This window comes from Bufo gargarizans, unplaced genomic scaffold (assembly GCF_014858855.1).
Source record: "Bufo gargarizans isolate SCDJY-AF-19 unplaced genomic scaffold, ASM1485885v1 original_scaffold_1771_pilon, whole genome shotgun sequence".
Classification (NCBI taxonomy): domain Eukaryota; kingdom Metazoa; phylum Chordata; class Amphibia; order Anura; family Bufonidae; genus Bufo; species Bufo gargarizans.
In genome coordinates this window covers 719,852-740,747 of record NW_025334507.1, presented here as the reverse complement: position 1 = coordinate 740,747, position 20,896 = coordinate 719,852, and the positions used below count along the sequence as shown (strand labels likewise).

At 51.6% G+C, this 20,896-nt stretch overlaps 2 protein-coding genes across 8 annotated transcripts in view; one reads left to right on the top strand and one right to left on the bottom strand.

Annotated features, from left to right (window-relative positions):
• Positions 1-233: 233 nt before the first annotated feature.
• Positions 234-17,741, top strand: STEAP3 (STEAP3 metalloreductase). Of its 2 annotated transcripts, none has more exons than XM_044274458.1 (5): positions 234-276; positions 11,067-11,551; positions 13,752-14,279; positions 14,355-14,519; positions 15,152-17,741. In XM_044274458.1, exons 2-5 carry the CDS (start codon positions 11,069-11,071, stop codon positions 15,428-15,430), a joined length of 1,455 nt encoding a protein of 484 aa, XP_044130393.1. In that variant the 5' UTR covers positions 234-276; positions 11,067-11,068; the 3' UTR covers positions 15,431-17,741. The 2 variants fall into 2 exon arrangements, with proteins under 2 accessions (XP_044130393.1, XP_044130392.1); XM_044274457.1 differs by lacking the exon at positions 234-276 and adding an exon at positions 3,928-3,974.
• Positions 17,742-19,596: 1,855 nt separating this feature from the next.
• The window catches only part of CUNH2orf76 (chromosome unknown C2orf76 homolog), a 35,383-nt gene continuing 34,083 nt past the window's right edge, over positions 19,597-20,896 (bottom strand). For all 6 annotated transcript variants that reach the window (XM_044274465.1, XM_044274461.1, XM_044274460.1 and 3 more), the window contains one exon: positions 19,597-19,854. In XM_044274465.1, coding sequence (XP_044130400.1) covers positions 19,778-19,854 — 77 coding nt within the window. In that variant the 3' untranslated portion in view covers positions 19,597-19,777. The remainder of the gene's footprint in view (positions 19,855-20,896) is intronic.

Genomic DNA, 20,896 nt, shown 5'->3' with positions numbered 1-20,896 from the left:
CAGCAAGAAGATGACTCCTCTGGTGAAGAGGAAGAGTCGGACATGGGGGGGCAACCTGCGGAAACTGGCATCACCGCAGAGCAGGTGCGCCTGCCCCCCACTAGTTCTGATGAAGAAATAGACTTCAGTGAGAGCAGCGGAGTTGGGGGGCAGCTTATGGCCGAGATACGCCACCTCGAGTCCCCCAAAATTCGTGAGGACATTTGCTTTGGAAATGAATTACCGGAGGATGAGCCAATAGGAAAGAAGAGAAAGGCAAAGACATTAAAGCCAGAGGTGAGGTATGTCTATGTGACCCACCCTGCGTGCCCTGGGCCAGCTGAAAAGCCAGCTCAGGGCACGAACCCCACCATCCTCCCTGGCCCGGTCTCTGTTGTGGGACCGGTGCGTAGGAGTGGGGAGACAGACGTGGCAAAGATGGCGCAGGACGCCGTCCCTGTTTGCGGTAACAGGGGCGGTGAGGAAAAGCAGGAGGGGCCAGACAGGAAGGCTCCCGGGGCGAGTGGCGAGGGGGGCATGGTTGGTGGTCGGGTGGCTCCGCCCACCTCTGCTGGGGCACTGGACAAGTGCCAGGTGGAGGAGCGTCGGGGCGATGTGGCTGCCACTGCCCCCCTTGCAGAGGTCGTTGCCGGGATCCCTGTCCTGGGGTCTGCGTCCTCTGCCCCGGTCTGCTTCGCCGCTCCCGTGCGCCCTGAAGTCCCCCCTGCCAGTTTTGGCATGGCGGCGGGGGACGGGGGGGCAGGGGTGGTGGGGGTGGCTGTGGGTGGAGGGGGTGCGGCCGCGGGTACAGCGGTGTCCCGATCCGGAGTTGCAGGGGGAGGGTGCGAGGTGGCTGCCTCCGCCCCTCCCAAGTTGTGTGCCCAAGTCCTTGCCGGGGTTCCAGTCTCCTCTGCCCCGGACTGCTCCGCTTCAGTCCCTTCCGCTGGTATTTTCGTGGCGGCGGGGAGTGGAGGCGCAGTGGGAGTGGTCGGGGGTGGGGCTTCGGATATCCACAAAGGAGCTAAGAGCAGCGTGTGTGTAGGCAGAGAGGGAGGGGGCGGTCCTGGTGCGAGTGTGGTGCGCACCGCCCCTCCCTCTTGCGCTGTCCGTCAAGTGGATAAGGCCGGCGTGGCTGGGACCAGTGGTTCTACAGCCCGCCGGCCCGAAAAATCCGGAAAGACTGTTAACAATGTGTCCAGCAAGGAAATGATGGACAAAACGAATAACGTGACCTCTGTCCCCTCTGGCCCAGCAGTGTGTGTGGGTGGAGGGGAGAGTGCGGTAGTGGCCACTGAAGAAGTGGTCACTTGTGTGAATACAGTTTTTGTTAGTGGTGTTGCCCCGGGCCCTGATGGAGGGGTGAATGTTGGAGGTCGGCCGACCACTGTACAAGTGGCCGGTGCGCCTCATGTAGCCCCTTCAGGGGGGTCTGGAGTGACACCTGCTGTAGATAGGTCTGGGGGGGGTGGGGGTGGGCCCGGTCCGGCTGCCCCTCCTGCGTCGGTTACGCCTGGCAGAAGTTATGCTGGTGTGGTCGCCGGCGCGGGGGGGGAGGGGCGGCCCCCATTGTCCTCCCCATTACCAATGTCTGGTGACGGTAACTTGCAGCGGCAACTTCTAGAGGCTCTTAGGAGAGGGGAGAATTCCATTACAGTAGGGGGGCAGCAGGTGGATCTATCCTTCTGGATAGACAGGCATGGCCTGCGTGCCTTCCGAGAGCAAGGCGGGGGCGAGACCACCTGGTCCTCACCCACAACCGGCCCTGGGTCAGCCAGACGGAATGTTGTCTGTCTGAAATGGAGAGGCAATGAAGCGTGCCCTACCAGGAAGAGGGTGGCGGAGCTTCTCTTTCAGATGGGCATCAGGGCATGTGACATCTTTGCCCTGATACATCCGTATGGCACCCGGGAGTTTGATGTCAGTTTTGCCCGGCCAGAGGGTCTTGAACTTTTCTGGTCTGGGTATGAACTGGCAAAAGACCAGCCGGACTGGCAGGGTTTTTTTGTGCAAGCGATAACCCGCCAGAATGAGGTCAAGAAAGTGACCGTTCTGACCCGTAACGAGTCACTTTCTTGTGTTGACATCTTGACCTGGTTGAGCAGGTACGGGGACGTCCAGGGTCTTCCTAGCAAGAACCTGGATGAGTTTGGCATCTGGTCGGGTGCCTGGACTTTTCAGATTAAGTTGAAACATTCAGGGGGGTCGGTTTCCCACATACCGTCATCTGCTTTCCTTGGTCGGGATAGGATCATGGTGTTCTACAGGGGGCAGCCTAAGCTGTGTTACAAGTGCGGCAGCCCTTCGCACTTCAGCGCCAGCTGCCGAGTGCAGAGGTGCGCATTGTGCGGGGGTGAAGGCCATCTAGCTGCATCTTGTGGGCAGATTAGATGCAACCTGTGTGGTGAGCTAGGGCACCCGTTCAGTCGTTGCCCTCGCTCTGTCGCCAACGTGGCTCGTGCACGAGCAGAGGCGAGCCGGGAGGCCCCCACTGCCGAGGCGAGTGCTGGCGAAGGCGACAGGGCAGTGGGGTCGATGAAGAGAAAAGAAAGCCCGTCCCAGCAGAGACGGAGGGAGAGGCGTCAAATGGAGAGGGGGCAGGTGGAACCCCCTCCTGGGGTGATGCCTGTGCCCTCCCAAGAGATTGCCTCTCCTAGAGCTGAGACCCTGGGGGATATCGAGGTGAATGAGGAACTCACGAGACTAGACCGTTCCGAGGTGACTCTGTCCTCTTGCTACGAGAGTGCAACAGAGGAGAGTGAGACAGAGTCTAAAAGAACAAGAAGGAAACGTCTGACCAAAAAAAGATCTAGCCCGGCTAGAGTGCCTGTGGAAGGCAAAGCCAGCTCCCCCCTGGACCTCTCTAATCCTGACTCTCTTCCCCTGGATCTTTCCAACCGGTACCTCACCTTGGATGAGATCTCTTCTTCCGGGGAGGAGGTTGAAGGTGGGGAGCCGGAGGGGCAAGAGAAGGAGCCTCTGGAAGGGCCCGCGCCTCCCTCCGGTGAGGATGCAAGGTCCTCGGGAGGTGGGGCGGGTCCAGACGCTGGTAATGGGAATGACAAGGGTGGTGCGAAGGGGGAGGCGGTGGTGACTAATGAGATGGACACCACTGTCTCTCTCAAAAGAGATCGTGCCACCTTAGGGGGTAGCCCCAAGAGGGGTAAGAAAAAGAACAAGAAGGGGAAGGGAAGGAAGAAGGCCGTCTAACTTAATCACTCTGTATGGCGGCACTCACTCCGTTGACGCTGGCGACCATTAATGTCGCCAGTATTAAATCGGATGCGGCTAGGTTTGCAGCCTTTGATTTTCTCAGCCGGGTTGAAGCTGACATTTTATTTTTGCAAGAGACCAGGCTGCCAGATTTGGCGGCTGTGTATAAAGCAAAAAAGGAGTGGAGGCGTGGTCCATCATATTGGTCTCTTGCGGCTGAGCCGTATAGCGGAGTGGCGGTTCTTTTTACCGCACCAGTAGAAAGCCGACGAGTGATTGAGTTAGAAATGGGGAGGTGTTTGATTTTAGATGTCCTCATGAAGGGTCAAGAGCTTCGCCTGATAAACATCTATGGTCCCCAAACCAGGTGGGATCGGAAGCGTCTCTTTATGAGGATCAAACCTTTCCTTTTTACGAGTCGGCAGGTGGTCTTTGGCGGGGACTTTAATACAGTCACAAGGTCCCAAGACCGGGGAGGCGCCAGAAACCGGCTGGCTTATGATAGTGTATCCCTGAATAGCATAGCTAGCGAGGCTCGCCTGGTGGATGTCCACATTAGGCACACCCCAGGCCACGGTGGTTTCACTTATTATAGAGGTAGTCAGATTAGGTCTAGAATAGACAGGTTTTATTTAAAGGAGGAGACTACTTTTTCACCTTTAGAGGTGGTAGAGGTGGAATTCTCTGATCACTGTATGATTATGTTCTCTTTGAATGTTGCAGAATCCCCCCAAATGGGAAGAGGCTATTGGAAGCTAAATTCGGCCCTCCTGGAGGAAGCAGAGGTGAGACAATCCTTTAAGGACTTCCTTCAGAGTCAGGTAGAGTTGCTGGATCTTTGTGACACTAAGTCTGAGTGGTGGGAGATATTCAAAGATCGGGTGGCAAAATTCTTCCGCCAGCTCTCGAACCTCAGGTCTCTGGACAGGTACCGCTTGTATCAGGGTCTGAGGAGGAAACTCGAACAACTGGTCTCGACTGGAGGTAGCCGAGAGGATATCTCCAGGGTGAAATCTTTGCTTAAGAGGTGCCAGTACGATAGGCACACATCTTTGGTTTTTGAGAGGGATTTCGGGAAGTACCGCTCGCCCGACCCTTACAGAAACTGTAAGATGTCAGTGAAAAGTAAGTTGGTGACGGGACTGGTCGATGGTACGGGATCTCTGGATAGGTCCAGATCAGGGATCTTGGAAATCGTCAAGTCCTTCTACTCGTGCCTCTTGAGGAAGAAGGATCTGAATCGGGACAGGATTTCGGCTTTCCTGGCTGAAACCATCCCTGAGTCAAGAGTAGACCTCTCTCTTGGCGTTTTGATAGAAGAAATCAGAGAAGAGGAAGTCAGCCTGGCGATCGAAGGGCTTGCCCTAAAGAAGTCGCCAGGCCCGGATGGCTTAACATCCGAGTTTTATAAGACCTTTAAGGACTCCTTGGTTCCCCTCTTGACTAAGGTATTCAATGAGTGCCTTTCCTCGGGTGCTCTGCCGAAGTCAATGAGGAGGTCAGCTCTGATCCTTATATCAAAGGGTAAAGATCCGAGCCGTATTGAGAATTGGCGTCCCATAGCGCTTCTCAATACGGACAGAAAGATCCTGGCCAAGATACTGTTTAAACGGTTGGTGCAGTTTGCGCCCCGGCTCCTTTCAGAGACCCAACATTGCTCGGTTCCAGGCCGAAGCACGTTTAGTGCTGTGCTCGGTGTCCGAGAGGCAGTGGAGCAGAGTAGGGCGGGTAACTGGAAGGGGTACATGCTGGCTTTAGATCAGGCAAAGGCTTTTGATCGGGTTGACCACGAGTACCTCTGGGCAGTCCTTCTGAAATATGGCCTGCCGGGGGGGTTTGTCGATTGGTTAAAGATCTTGTATGCAGGGGCAGAGAGTTTCCCTCTGGTGAACGGTTGGTCTGGCAGCCCTTTTGAGGTCGGGTCTGGAGTCCGCCAGGGTTGTCCATTGAGCCCGCTCTTATACGTGTTTGCGATTGATCCTTTTATTAGGAGGATTGATCGAGGACCGTTGGCGGGAGTCAGGATGAGTCTGGAGGAGCCGGAAGCCACTCTGAGGGTGGTGGCGTATGCCGATGACGTCACTGTTTTCGTGTCCTCGGGAGGGGAGGCGGAATACGTGATGTCGGAGGTAGAACGCTACTCGGAAGTTTCCGGGTCCGTGATTAACCGGGATAAGTGTGAGAGTCTCTGGCTGGGAGGGGGTGATCCATCTTTCGGTCTCCCGGACACCCTCCCAGAGCCCCAGTCGTCAGCCAAAGTCCTAGGCGTTCAATTCGGCCATGGGGATTATCCCACCCAAAATTGGGACAGCAGGCTCACGATCGCCGCTCAGAAGGTTGACCAGTGGAAGGGTTGGTCTTTGACCCTCAGGGAAAGGGTGAACCTGATCAAGACTTACCTTCTCCCTTTGCTTATCTATTTGGCCAGTGTATGTGTCTTGCCAGAACCTCTCTGGACTCGGGTTTACAGTCTGTTCTTTCAACTGTTATGGGGGAATAGGCTGAACCTAGTCAAGAGAGAGGTGACATACCGTACGAGGAGATTAGGGGGGTTGGGTATGGTCAACCCAGTGGTGTTCCTCGTGAACACCTTTGTTAAGATCAACCTGGCAAACCTCTGGAAAGAGAGGGCTCCTCCGTGGGTAGTCTCTTGCAGGGGTTGGTTTCGGCCTTTCTTCCAGGAGTGGGAGACAGGAGGGCAAGTGAAGGATTTGCGTACACCTCACGGATATCTTCCGGCTTATGTCACCCCGATTCTGAAGGTGATCCGCCGGTGGGGTTTGGGAGTGAGGGAAATCAAGACCCAGTCAAGGAGATCCCTTGATGAGAGGGTCTTGTTGACCCACTTCCGAAAGCCCCTGGCCCTTAAGGATTGCCCAAGCCGGGATCTAGACAGGGGTTTACAGTTGTTAAATTCGGCAAGGATCCCCTTGAAGTTTTGGGACTTGGCTTGGCGCTGCTTTCACGGGAAGCTGTATGTAAGGGGCAACTTGAGGTATAGGAACTCTGATGAAAGGGGTTGTCCCCGGGAGGAGTGTGGCGACATACTGGAAAGTATGGAGCACTTCCTGCTTCAGTGTCCCTTTAATACAGAGGTATACAAACGGGTGGGCGCATCCATTGGCTGGCCTAGGCTAGCCAACCTCTCCTATGCGGAATGGGCTTATGGAGCATTCAAAGGTTTGGGAAGAAGGGACCCATGCACAGCTTTTGTAGTTAGCATAGTGGTCAGGTACTTCACATGGAACGCACGGTGTTTAGTTTCAACCCAGCAGAAAGTCCTCCCTGTGGAAGAAGTGTGTAGGAACATTCTAGGTGACCTGGCGAAGGTTCGCTTTCTTGAGTGCGAGAAGGTGGGTACGGATGGGGTCTCTTACCTCTGGAGAGGCTTCACCTTTGATGTACCTTAGCCTCAGTAGCACTTTTCCTGGTGTTGGGCTGAGGCTTTCACATTAGGTTTTTGTTTTGTATTTAAGATGAGTTTTTGAAGAAAGGTTTGCAAATGACTGAACTTGGGCCTTCGGGTGGATTTTAATATTGGTTTGTATAGATAGATATGGTTGTTATAAGATGTATATATTGTATGATAGGGTAAGTGGGGTGTAGTTAGGTTGGGTGGGATGGGGTGGGGGGGGGTTCATATTTATTTATTTATTTATTTTTTCGTGTGGGGAGGCCTGCATCCAGCCCTGGACTATGCGGACATAGGAGGACATGAGGCGAGGGGCTGGGTGTGGGTGGTGGAGGAAGGGCTGGCCTCATGGAGGGACAAGAGGCGGGGGTTGGCCCTGGGTGAAGGTGATGGGATAGATAGATTAGTAGGGTTAGTATAGGTTTGTTTTTTCTCGTATATGTGTGTGTATAACAAAAAAAAATAAAAAATTACAAAAAAAAAAAAAAAAAAATATATAAAAAAAAAAAAAAAATATATAAAAATATATAAAAAATAAAAAAAAAAAAAAAAAAAAAAATATATAAAAAAAAAAAAAAAAAAAAAAATGATGTGTGTATGTATGTGTGTGTGTATATGTATGTGTATGTATATATATATATGTATATATGGTATATTATTTATTGTGACAAGTTGTTATTTTCTGTTAGAAACAATTTGTATATAGTCGGGGTTCAGCCGGATCGGATGTTTACGTTAGGCTAGGTTTCATTTTCTCTTTTTAGTAGGTATGAATGAGATAGTATGCATGGAGCTGGGCCAGTAGGGTAAGTGTATATACTTGTTTTATATATTGTTTTATATATTGTTTGGAAATTTTATGGCAAATTTTTTGTATTTTTGTATAAAATTAAAAAGAGTTCCTCAGTATCTGCTCTTATTCTGTATATACACACTGCACAGTACCACTTCTCCTGTCCTGTATACCGGGTGTAATCCTCAGTATCTGCTCTTATTCTGTATATATATACACTGCACAGTACCACTTCTCCTGTCCTGTATACCGGGTGTAATCCTCAGTATCTGCTCTTACTCTGTGTATATATACACTGCACAGTACCACTTCTCCTGTCCTGTATACCGGGTGTAATCCTCAGTATCTGCTCTTATTCTGTATATACATACACTGCACAGTACCACTTCTCCTGTCCTGTATACTGGGTGTAATCCTCAGTATCTGCTCTTATTCTGTATATATACACACTGCACAGTACCACTTCTCCTGTCCTGTATACCGGGTGTAATCCTCAGTATCTGCTCTTATTCTGTATATATACACTGCACAGTACCACTTCCCTGTCCTGTATACTGGGTGTAATCCTCAGTATCTGCTCTTATTCTGTATATATACACTGCACAGTACCACTTCCCTGTCCTGTATACTGGGTGTAATCCTCAGTATCTGCTCTTATTCTGTATATATACACACTGCACAGTACCACTTCTCCTGTCCTATATACCGGGTGTAATCCTCAGTATCTGCTCTTATTCTGTATATATACACTGCACAGTACCACTTCTCCTGTCCTGTATACCGGGTGTAATCCTCTGTATCTGCTCTTATTCTGTATATATATACACTGCACAGTACCACTTCTCCTGTCCTGTATACCGGGTGTAATCCTCAGTATCTGCTCTTACTCTGTGTATATATACACTGCACAGTACCACTTCTCCTGTCCTGTATACCGGGTGTAATCCTCAGTATCTGCTCTTATTCTGTATATACATACACTGCACAGTACCACTTCTCCTGTCCTGTATACTGGGTGTAATCCTCAGTATCTGCTCTTATTCTGTATATATACACACTGCACAGTACCACTTCTCCTGTCCTGTATACCGGGTGTAATCCTCAGTATCTGCTCTTATTCTGTATATATACACTGCACAGTACCACTTCCCTGTCCTGTATACTGGGTGTAATCCTCAGTATCTGCTCTTATTCTGTATATATACACTGCACAGTACCACTTCCCTGTCCTGTATACTGGGTGTAATCCTCAGTATCTGCTCTTATTCTGTATATATACACACTGCACAGTACCACTTCTCCTGTCCTATATACCGGGTGTAATCCTCAGTATCTGCTCTTATTCTGTATATATACACTGCACAGTACCACTTCTCCTGTCCTGTATACCGGGTGTAATCCTCTGTATCTGCTCTTATTCTGTATATATATACACTGCACAGTACCACTTCTCCTGTCCTGTATACCGGGTGTAATCCTCAGTATCTGCTCTTATTCTGTATATATATACACTGCACAGTACCACTTCTCCTGTCCTGTATACCGGGTGTAATCCTCAGTATCTGCTCTTATTCTGTATATATATACACTGCACAGTACCACTTCTCCTGTCCTGTATACCGGGTGTAATCCTCAGTATCTGCTCTTATTCTGTATATATACACTGCACAGTACCACTTCTCCTGTCCTGTATACCGGGTGTAATCCTCAGTATCTGCTCTTATTCTGTATATATACACTGCACAGTACCACTCCTCCTGTCCTGTATACTGGGTGTAATCCTCAGTATCTGCTCTTATTCTGTATATATACACACTGCACAGTACCACTTCTCCTGTCCTGTATACCGGGTGTAATCCTCAGTATCTGCTCTTATTCTGTATATATACACTGCACAGTACCACTCCTCCTGTCCTGTATACTGGGTGTAATCCTCAGTATCTGCTCTTATTCTGTATATATACACTGCACAGTACCACTTCTCCTGTCCTGTATACTGGGTGTAATCCTCAGTATCTGCTCTTATTCTGTATATATACACTGCACAGTACCACTTCTCCTGTCCTGTATACTGGGTGTAATCCTCAGTGTCTGCTCTTATTCTGTATATATATATACTCTGCACAGTACCACTTCTCCTGTCCTGTATACTGGGTGTAATCCTCAGTATCTGCTCTTATTCTGTATATATACACTGCACAGTACCACTTCTCCTGTCCTGTATACCGGGTGTAATCCTCAGTATCTGCTCTTATTCTGTATATATACACTGCACAGTACCACTTCTCCTGTCCTGTATACCGGGTGTAATCCTCAGTATCTGCTCTTATTCTGTATATACGGACACTGCACAGTACCACTCCTCCTGTCCTGTATACTGGGTGTAATCCTCAGTATCTGCTCTTATTCTGTATATATACACTGCACAGTACCACTTCTCCTGTCCTGTATACTGGGTGTAATCCTCAGTATCTGCTCTTATTCTGTATATATACACTGCACAGTACCACTTCTCCTGTCCTGTATACCGGGTGTAATCCTCAGTATCTGCTCTTATTCTGTATATATATACACTGCACAGTACCACTTCTCCTGTCCTGTATACCGGGTGTAATCCTCAGTATCTGCTCTTATTCTGTATATATACACTGCACAGTACCACTTCTCCTGTCCTGTATACCGGGTGTAATCCTCAGTATCTGCTCTTATTCTGTATATATACACTGCACAGTACCACTTCTCCTGTCCTGTATACTGGGTGTAATCCTCAGTATCTGCTCTTATTCTGTATATATACACTGCACAGTACCACTTCTCCTGTCCTGTATACCGGGTGTAATCCTCAGTATCTGCTCTTATTCTGTATATATACACTGCACAGTACCACTTCCCCTGTCCTGTATACTGGGTGTAATCCTCAGTATCTGCTCTTACTCTGTATATATACACTGCACAGTACCACTTCTCCTGTCCTGTATACCGGGTGTAATCCTCAGTATCTGCTCTTATTCTGTATATATACACTGCACAGTACCACTTCTCCTGTCCTGTATACCGGGTGTAATCCTCAGTATCTGCTCTTATTCTGTATATATACACTGCACAGTACCACTTCTCCTGTCCTGTATACCGGGTGTAATCCTCAGTATCTGCTCTTATTCTGTATATATACACTGCACAGTACCACTTCTCCTGTCCTGTATACCGGGTGTAATCCTCAGTATCTGCTCTTATTCTGTATATATATACACTGCACAGTACCACTTCTCCTGTCCTGTATACCGGGTGTAATCCTCAGTATCTGCTCTTATTCTGTATATATACACTGCACAGTACCACTTCTCCTGTCCTGTATACTGGGTGTAATCCTCAGTATCTGCTCTTATTCTGTATATATATATACTGCACAGTACCACTTCTCCTGTCCTGTATACTGGGTGTAATCCTCAGTATCTGCTCTTATTCAGTATATATATACACTGCACAGTACCACTTCTCCTGTCCTGTATACTGGGTGTAATCCTCAGTATCTGCTCTTACTCTGTATATACTCTGCGCAGTACCACTTCTCCTGTGTGTTGTCTGGGGTCAGTCTCCTGTAGTACTATAGTGCCGATGACATCACTCGGGTACATTATATGTGTATAATGCTCCTCTCTCTCTCTCTTGTAGATATGGTGAAGTCTGAGATGGCGAAGCCGCTGTTAGACGGTGACATTGGCGCCTCCACCCCACTAAGCGTCCTGTCCTGTGGCGACACTATTGGGATCCTGGGCACCGGGGACTTTGCTCGATCATTGGCCGCTCGTCTCTTGTATTCCGGATTCAGAGTTGTGGTGGGAAGTCGCAATCCCGTGCGCAGCGCAGCGCTCTTCCCTGCGGATGTGGAGGTGATGTCCCAGGAGGAGGCGGTGAAACGCGCGCAGGTGCTGTTTGTGGCGGTTTTCCAGGAACATTATTCTACGTTGAGCGCCCTGTCAGACGTCCTGTGTGGGAAAACGCTGATCGATGTCAGTAATAACCCGGAGATCAGCGTCAACAGAGAGTCCAATGCGGAGCGTCTGGCCGCGCTCTTCCCTCAATGCATGGTGGTGAAAGCATTCAATGTGGTGTCTGCCTGGGCCCTGCAGTCTGGCCCCAAGGATGGAAACAACCAGGTGAGAACAGGAGGCGGCACCCATCAACAGGTCACCGCTGATCTCCAGTGATAGGCGGCACCCGACAACAGGTCACCGCTGATCTCTAGTGATAGGCGGCACCCATCAACAGGTCACCGCTGATCTCTAGTGATAGGCGGCACCCGACAACAGGTCACCGCTGATCTCCAGTGATAGGCGGCACCCGACAACAGGTCACCGCTGATCTCTAGTGATAGGCGGCACCCATCAACAGGTCACCGCTGATCTCTAGTGATAGGCGGCACCCGACAACAGGTCACCGCTGATCTCCAGTGATAGGCGGCACCCGACAACAGGTCACCGCTGAGCTCCAGTGATAGGCGGCACCCATCAACAGGTCACCGCTGATCTCTAGTGATAGGCGGCACCCGACAACAGGTCACCGCTGATCTCCAGTGATAGGCGGCACCCGACAACAGGTCACCGCTGAGCTCCAGTGATAGGCGGCACCCATCAACAGGTCACCGCTGATCTCCAGTGATAGGCGGCACCCGACAACAGGTCACCGCTGATCTCTAGTGATAGGCGGCACCCATCAACAGGTCACCGCTGATCTCTAGTGATAGGCGGCACCCATCAACGGGTCACCGCTGATCTCTAGTGATAGGCGGCACCCATCAACAGGTCACCGCTGATCTCTAGTGATAGGCGGCACCCGACAACAGGTCACCGCTGATCTCCAGTGATAGGCGGCACCCGACAACAGGTCACCGCTGAGCTCCAGTGATAGGCGGCACCCATCAACAGGTCACCGCTGATCTCTAGTGATAGGCGGCACCCATCAACAGGTCACCGCTGATCTCTAGTGATAGGCGGCACCCATCAACAGGTCACCGCTGATCTCTAGTGATAGGCGGCACCCATCAACAGGTCACCGCTGATCTCTAGTGATAGGCGGCACCCGACAACAGGTCACCGCTGATCTCTAGTGATAGGCGGCACCCATCAACAGGTCACCGCTGATCTCTAGTGATAGGCGGCACCCATCAACAAGTCACCGCTGATCTCTAGTGATAGGCGGCACCCATCAACAGGTCACTGCTGATCTCTAGTGATAGGCGGCACCCATCAACGGGTCACCGCTGATCTCTAGTGATAGGCGGCACCCATCAACGGGTCACCGCTGATCTCTAGTGATAGGCGGCACCCATCAACAGGTCACCGCTGATCTCTAGTGATAGGCGGCACCCATCAACAAGTCACCGCTGATCTCTAGTGATAGGCGGCACCCATCAACAGGTCACTGCTGATCTCTAGTGATAGGCGGCACCCATCAACGGGTCACCGCTGATCTCTAGTGATAGGCGGCACCCATCAACGGGTCACCGCTGATCTCTAGTGATAGGCGGCACCCATCAACAGGTCACCGCTGATCTCTAGTGATAGGCGGCACCCATCAACAAGTCACCGCTGATCTCTAGTGATAGGCGGCACCCATCAACAGGTCACCGCTGATCTCTAGTGATAGGCGGCACCCATCAACGGGTCACCGCTGATCTCTAGTGATAGGCGGCACCCATCAACGGGTCACCGCTGATCTCTAGTGATAGGCGGCACCCATCAACAGGTCACCGCTGATCTCTAGTGATAGGCGGCACCCATCAACAGGTAACCGCTGATCTCTAGTGATAGGTGGCACCCATCAACAGGTCACCGCTGATCTCTAGTGATAGGCGGCACCCATCAACAGGTCACCGCTGATCTCTAGTGATAGGCGGCACCCATCAACAGGTCACCGCTGATCTCTAGTGATAGGCGGCACCCATCAACAGGTCACCGCTGATCTCTAGTGATAGGCGGCACCCATCAACAGGTCACCGCTGATCTCTAGTGATAGGCGGCACCCATCAACAGGTCACCGCTGATCTCTAGTGATAGGCGGCACCCAACAACAGGTCACTGCTGATCTCTAGTGATGGCGGCATTCTCAGTGATAGGCGGTGTGGCGACATTCTCAGTGATGGCACCGCTGATCTCTAGTGAATAGATAGGCAGCATTCTCAGTGATGGCACCACTGATCTCTAGTGATAGGCGGCATTCTCAGTGATGGCACCGCTGATCTCTAGTGATAGGCGATGTGGCGACATTCTCAGTGATGGCACCGCTGATCTCTAGTGAATTGATAGGCAGCATTCTCAGTGATGGCACCGCTGATCTCTAGTAAAATTCCTCTTGCAGGTCTTCATCTGTTCTGACAGTCCTGACGCCAAGAGCCGCGTTGCGTCCATAGGGCGCAGTATGGGCTTCCTCCCGGTGGACATGGGGGCGCTGTGTGCGGCCCGTGAGGTTGAGCGGATCCCGCTGCGCCTGCTGCCGCTGTGGCGGACGCCCTGTGCTCTGGCGCTCGGCCTCTTCGTCTTCTTCTACCTGTATAACTTTGTCAGGTCCGTGCTGCACCCCTACCTGCAGGAGAACAGGAACACCTTGTACAAGCTGCCGCTGGAGCTGCTGAACGTCACGCTGCCGTGTGTCGCCTACGTGCTGCTGGCCTTGGTGTACGCGCCCGGAGTCCTGGCCGCCATCTACCAGCTGCACAACGGCACCAAGTACAAGCGCTTCCCTGGCTGGCTGGACAAGTGGATGCTGCGCAGGAAGCAGATGGGCCTGGTCAGCTTCTTCCTGGCAGCGCTGCACGCCGCCTACAGCTTCTGCCTGCCCATGAGGAGATCCGCCCGCTATCAGATCCTCAACGATGCCGCTAAGCAGGTGCAGCGGGTGTCCACCGACCGGGGGTCTGCACAGCAGCGTAACCCCCCAGTCAACCGTCTCCCTGTGTTCTAGGTGCGGAACAACGTCACCTCCTCCTGGGTGGAGGACGAGGTCTGGAGGATGGAGATCTACGTCTCGCTCGGCATCATGGCGCTCGGGATCCTCTCACTCCTCGCGGTCTCCTCCATCCCATCTGTCGCCAACTCCTTGAACTGGAGAGAATTCACCTTCATCCAGGTAAGTCGTCCTTAAAGGGCCCCTGTAACCAAGAGTGCGGAGCTACAGTCAAGTGATCCAGAACTATAAGAGCTCAGAATAGTGAGCGCAGCTCTGGAGTATAATACAGGATGTAACTCAGGATCAGTACAGGATAAGTAATGTATGTACACAGTGACTGCACCAGCAGAATAGTGAGTGCAGCTCTGGAGTATAATACAGGATGTAACTCAGGATCAGTACAGGATAAGTAATGTATGTACACAGTGACTGCTCCAGCAGAATAGTGAGTGCAGCTCTGGAGTATAATACAGGATGTAACTCAGGATCAGTACAGGATAAGTAATGTATGTACACAGTGACTGCTCCATCAGAATAGTGAGTGCAGCTCTGGAGTATAATACAGGATGTAACTTGGGATCAGTACAGGATAAGTAATGTATGTACACAGTGACTGCACCAGCAGAATAGTGAGTGCAGCTCTGGAGTATAATACAGGATAAGTAATGTGTGTACACTGACTGCACCAGCAGAATAGTGAGTGCAGCTCTGGAGTGTTTGGCCTGGGACGTGCGCTGTGATTGGGGCAGATACAGGAGGGGTTGGATTGCTTCTCCTCTCTGGTACCGGCCATGTTCCTGTGTTCTTTGCAGTCTCAGCTGGGGTTTGCAGCGCTGGTTGTCGTCACCCTCCACACTCTCACATTCGGCTGGAGACGAGCATTTGATGGCAGCCGCTACAAGTTTTACCTGCCACCGACCTTCACCCTGACGCTGGTGCTGCCCTTCATCATCATCCTGGCCCGAGTCATCCTCCTGCTGCCGTGTATCAATGCAAAACTGCTGAAGATCCGCAGAGGATGGGAGAAGAACAAGTGCGTCGCCTTCACTGCGCCAAGCGAGGACTGTGCAGAAGGTTCTAGCAACGTGTAAGGCGCCGACGGCAGGTGAGGCGGAGCCAGCATGTGACCAGTGTCAGCAGCCGCCTCATACGGTCTGTCTGCCGCCAGATACGCAGTGCCGACTGCCGAACTCTCAGGGAGAGCATAGCCACAATACGGAGGCCAAAGAGCTCATCAGGAACAACTACTATCCACAATATTGTATGTGTCTTATTTGTTATGCCACCCAAAGATGGAGGTGGCGGCCAATATAAAGTGCCCTGTGATGTCACTCCCATCATGTAGAGACCAGTAATGGCCCGTAGACCGTGGTGGATAGAGAGCGGTAATGGCCGCCTCCCCGTAGACCGCGGTGGATAGAGAGCGGTAATGGCCGCCTCCCCATGGACTGAACTGCAAGGCGTGCTCTGACTTCAGCAGATGGCATGTATCATGCAGTTAATACCGGGCTCTCACTAATGTACAGTGATTCTCCATGTTGCCTCCTTTGCTGGCTGGATTAGTTTTTCCATCACATTATACACGGCTCGTTTCCGTGGTTACCGCTGCGCATGCGTGTCTATGTGCGCTCCCCCTGTCCCGGCCACCAGAGAGACTGGAGCCTCTTTCCTATAATGTGCATGCTCGACCACCACTGCTGGATTACAGGGTGGTAGTAACCATGGAAACGAGCCGTGTATAATGTGATGGAAGTATATAGAGGCAACATGGAGAATCCCAACACATTAGTCAGAGGCTACCCACAGGCACTTGCTCCCATAGATATGAATGGAGCATGCTGGGAATTGTAGTTTCACAGCAGCTGGAGCACCAGAGGTTGCTGTTAAGGAAATTATCCAGCTTTTCTGAAAGTGGATATAAAATTCATAAGATGTTTTTAATTTTTTCTGTGTACGTGATACAATGTGGTGACATTTGGAAAAGAACAAGCGTAAACTACAACCCTATAGAGGTGACCTGTGAGATCCGATGAGGATTGTACTACAACCCTATAGAGGTGACCTGTGAGATCAGATGAGGATTGTACTACAACCCTATAGAGGTGACCTGTGAGATCAGATGAGGATTGTGCTACAACCTATAGAAGTGACCTGTGAGATCAGATGAGGATTGTACTACAACCCTATAGAGGTGACCTGTGAGATCCGATGAGGATTGTGCTACAACCTATAGAAGTGACCTGTGAGATCCGATGAGGATTGTACTACAACCTATAGAAGTGACCTGTGAGATCAGATGAGGATTGTACTACAACCCTATAGAGGTTACCTGTGAGATCAGATGAGGATTGTGCTACAACCTATAGAGGTGACCTGTGAGATCAGATGAGGATTGTACTACAACCCTATAGAGGTGACCTGTGAGATCAGATGAGGATTGTGCTACAACCCTATAGAGGTGACCTGTGAGATCAGATGAGGATTGTGCTACAACCCTATAGAGGTGACCTGTGAGATCAGATGAGGATTGTACTACAACCCTATAGAGGTGACCTGTGAGATCAGATGAGGATTGTACTACAACCTATAGAGGTGACCTGTGAGATCAGATGAGGATTGTACTACAACCCTATAGAAGTGACCTGTGAGATCAGATGAGGATTGTACTACAACCTATAGAGGTGACCTGTGAGATCAGATGAGGATTGTAGCTACAACCTATAGAGGTGACCTGTGAGATCAGATGAGGATTGTGCTACAACCTATAGAGGTGACCTGTGAGATCAGATGAGGATTGTACTACAACCCTATAGAAGTGACCTGTGAGATCAGATGAGGATTGTACTACAACCCTATAGAGGTGACCTGTGAGATCAGATGAGGATTGTACTACAACCCTATAGAGGTGACCTGTGAGATCAGATGAGGATTGTGCTACAACCTATAGAGGTGACCTGTGAGATCAGATGAGGATTGTACTACAACCCTATAGAGGTGACCTGTGATATCAGATGAGGATTGTACTACACCCCTATAGAGGTGACCTGTGAGATCAGATGAGGATTGTGCTACAACCTATAGAGGTGACCTGTGAGATCAGATGAGGATTGTACTACAACCCTATAGAGGTGACCTGTGAGATCAGGATTGTGCTACAACCTATAGAGGTGACCTGTGAGATCAGATGAGGATTGTACTACACCCCTATAGAGGTGACCTGTGAGATCAGATGAGGATTGTACTACCAACCAAACAGGCATCTCCTGCTGAAAAAAAATACTCATCAGTTAACACATTTTTGGAAAAGTGAAACCAATCAGAAGTATTATTTGTGTACCAATCATGTGTTACTTTGAGGGGTTACACCCTTTGAACCGTGTATAAATAAATGTTGGTTCCTGACGAGGTTGAACTCAGACTCATCCCCCGAACACGAGGCACCGATCACCACGACCCTGGGCCGCCCCCTGGGGATAAAGCCATCTGGTGGGGTCAGTCCCTTTAAGCCTTTTCTACGGCAAAAGCTTTCAGTCATTGCTTTTTGTGTTTTATTTCTTCACCACTGAAGATCTCTGCTGGCTGTCAGTGAATGGAACTGTTCTTATGCAAACAAGAGGTTTAAAACTGTCCCTGTCTCCATCCCTCTACTGTGACGAGCCCTCAGCTGTGAGCAGTCCTGCGGCAGGGATTGCGTCGGCCACTCTGCACGGCTTCTCCTGATTAAAACCCTGCTTTTCTTTAGTTGATCAGAGGCTCCTTTCCAGAGTGACCATTCCCTCCCTCACTGCCCAGCCCTGTCAATCAAAGCAGGAAGGGTGGAGCCTGTGTGCAACAAGAGCAACAGTGACACCCTCATTGCACCACAGGCCTAATCAGCTGGAGGCTCCGATCAACAAGAGAAAAGCAGGCTCCTAATCCGAAGAAGCCGAGCACCGCGTCGGTGCAGAGGGATTAGGTGGCCGGGCGCCAGATCCCTTTAAATCACGCGGCAGGAGATTTACACTGACGCACATTACAGCAACGTCCACTAAATTCCGAAGAGCCACACGACTGGTGATAAAGTTGCTCATCTCAGGCTGCTTTTAAGCCAGAACATGTAATTCACGCCAGCTGTGATCTTCAGCGCCATTTTCTAGCTTAAAGGCTATGTTCACCCTTGAGGTCAATTTTTTTTTTATTGTTGCATTATACTTATTTTGAGCAAAAAAAATCTTTTTTTTCAATTAGTCTTTATTAAAACTATGGAGCCCTTTTCTCTGTCCAGAGCTGAGATGCTGCAGTAGCTGCCTGTGGACTTGGTCTCTTCCGTCAGTTGGGGAGCTGACGGGCTCCTTATCTCTGACCTTATAAACACTCATCATCGCACAGTCCTCATCTTACCCTCAGATGACGACCTCTCAGGAAAGTGAAAGTACCAGTCACGCAGAACAACAGTTAACCCTTTGTGACTGAACAGCTTAATATTTTTAATAAAAGCAAATTGAAAATGATTTTTGCCAAAAATAAGTTAAAGGCAATGATAAAAATTTGACTCCAAAGATGTACACAGCCCTTACTACTGGCACTGGCCACGCCCTCACCACATGCGCCATAATGGCTGACTTTTTACACCACCACATTGATGCAAATCACATAACTCTCCCAATGTCAGAAGTATCATTGTAGACACCCGCAGTCCGGAGCTGGTGGGGCGCTCCAGGCAGTTGCGGGGTGTTGGGGCATGCGCCCTGCACTGGTGGTGAGACTGGCGCATCTACATCACCTTCAGAAACTGTCAATGGAGGCGCAGAGGACAGGTCAGTGATTTTAATTGGCTTAGACAAAGACATGACCCGTCCACCACCTTCTGCTGTACCCGACATCACGCGTGACCCGTCCACCACCTTCTGCTCTACCCGACATCACGCGTGACCCGTCCACCACCTTCTGCTCTACCCGACATCACGCGTGACCCGTCCACCACCTTCTGCTCTACCCGACATCACGCGTGACCCGTCCACCACCTTCTGCTCTACCCGACATCACGCGTGACCCGTCCACCACCTTCTGCTCTACCCGACATCACGCGTGACCCGTCCACCACCTTCTGCTCTACCCGACATCACGCGTGACCCGTCCACCACCTTCTGCTCTACCCGACATCACGCGTGACCCGTCCACCACCTTCTGCTCTACATGCTCTGGACCAGCGACGGCCTGGATGAAGCTGCGGTTTCACAGGCGTTTCTGGTAATAACGGACATGGCGACACCCAGAGGAGAAGACGTGAGGTGGTTTTAATGTTCAGGAGGAGTGTGGAGGGGCGTCACCTTCTTTTATTAATACTCAGATGTGAAGTGAATAAATGTCTGCCGTTTCAGTGCCGCGGGATAACAGGAGACACCGCTGACTAATAGGATGGAGACGTCTGATGATCAGTGGCGCCCACCCGAGCAGCGTCACCAGGCCGACACCGGATTACTCTTGTACTGGCTGTAGTCGGCGTAACAGAAGAAGGCGAGCTCCGTCTCATGGGCTGTGGACAAAACAGAGAGGACAGGGTCATGTGATCTGATTTCAGGGCATCTGCTCCCCACAATCCCAGATCATTCTCTGAGCATCCTGTACCCCTTTCCCCCCCGCTTCTAGGTCCGCCGTGCCCCCTGCCACCCCTCTTCTAGGTCCGCCGTGCCTCCTGCCCCCCCCCCCCCACCACTTCTAGGTCCGCCGTGCCTCATGCCCCCCCCCCCCCCCCCGCTTCTAGGTCTGGCCGTGCCTCATGCCCCCCCCCCCCCCCCGCTTCTAAGTCCGCCGTGCCTCCCGTACCCGCATTCTCAGTCCGCTGGGCCTTTTGCCCCCTCATTCTAGGTTCTCCAGGCCTCCTGCCCCCCCCCCCCCCCCCCCTCATTCTAGGTTCTCCGGGCCTCCTGCCCCCCCCCTCATTCTAGGTTCTCCGGGCCTCCTGCCCCCCCCCCTCATTCTAGGTTCTCCGGGCCTCCTGCCCCCCCTCATTCTAGGTTCTCCGGGCCTCCTGCCCCCCCCCCCTCATTCTAGGTTCTCCGGGCCTCCTGCCCCCCCCCCCTCATTCTAGGTTCTCCGGGCCTCCTGCCCCCCCCCCCTCATTCTAGGTTCTCCGGGCCTCCTGCCCCCCCCCCCTCATTCTAGGTTCTCCGGGCCTCCTGCCCCCCCCCCCCTCATTCTAGGTTCTCCGGGCCTCCTGCCCCCCCCCCCCTCATTCTAGGTTCTCCGGGCCTCCTGCCCCCCCCCCTCATTCTAGGTTCTCCGGGCCTCCTGCCCCCCCCCTCATTCTAGGTTCTCCGGGCCTCCTGCCCCCCCCCTCATTCTAGGTTCTCCGGGCCTCCTGCCCCCCCCCTCATTCTAGGTTCTCCGGGCCTCCTGCCCCCCCCCTCATTCTAGGTTCTCCGGCCTCCTGCCCCCCCCCCCCTCATTCTAGGTTCTCCGGGCCTCCTGCCCCCCCCCCCCCTCATTCTAGGTTCTCCGGGCCTCCTGCCCCCCCCCCCCCTCATTCTAGGTTCTCCGGGCCTCCTGCCCCCCCCCCCCCCTCATTCTAGGTTCTC

Coding starts and splice junctions, on each gene's coding strand:
- STEAP3 (XM_044274458.1), top strand. CDS start 11,069: ATGGTGAAGTCTGAGATGGCGAAGCCGCTGTTAGACGGTGACATTGGC. Junction 14,280..14,354: donor TCAACGATGCCGCTAAGCAG/GTGCAGCGGGTG, acceptor CCTGTGTTCTAG/GTGCGGAACAACGTCACCTC. Junction 14,520..15,151: donor GAGAATTCACCTTCATCCAG/GTAAGTCGTCCT, acceptor TGTTCTTTGCAG/TCTCAGCTGGGGTTTGCAGC.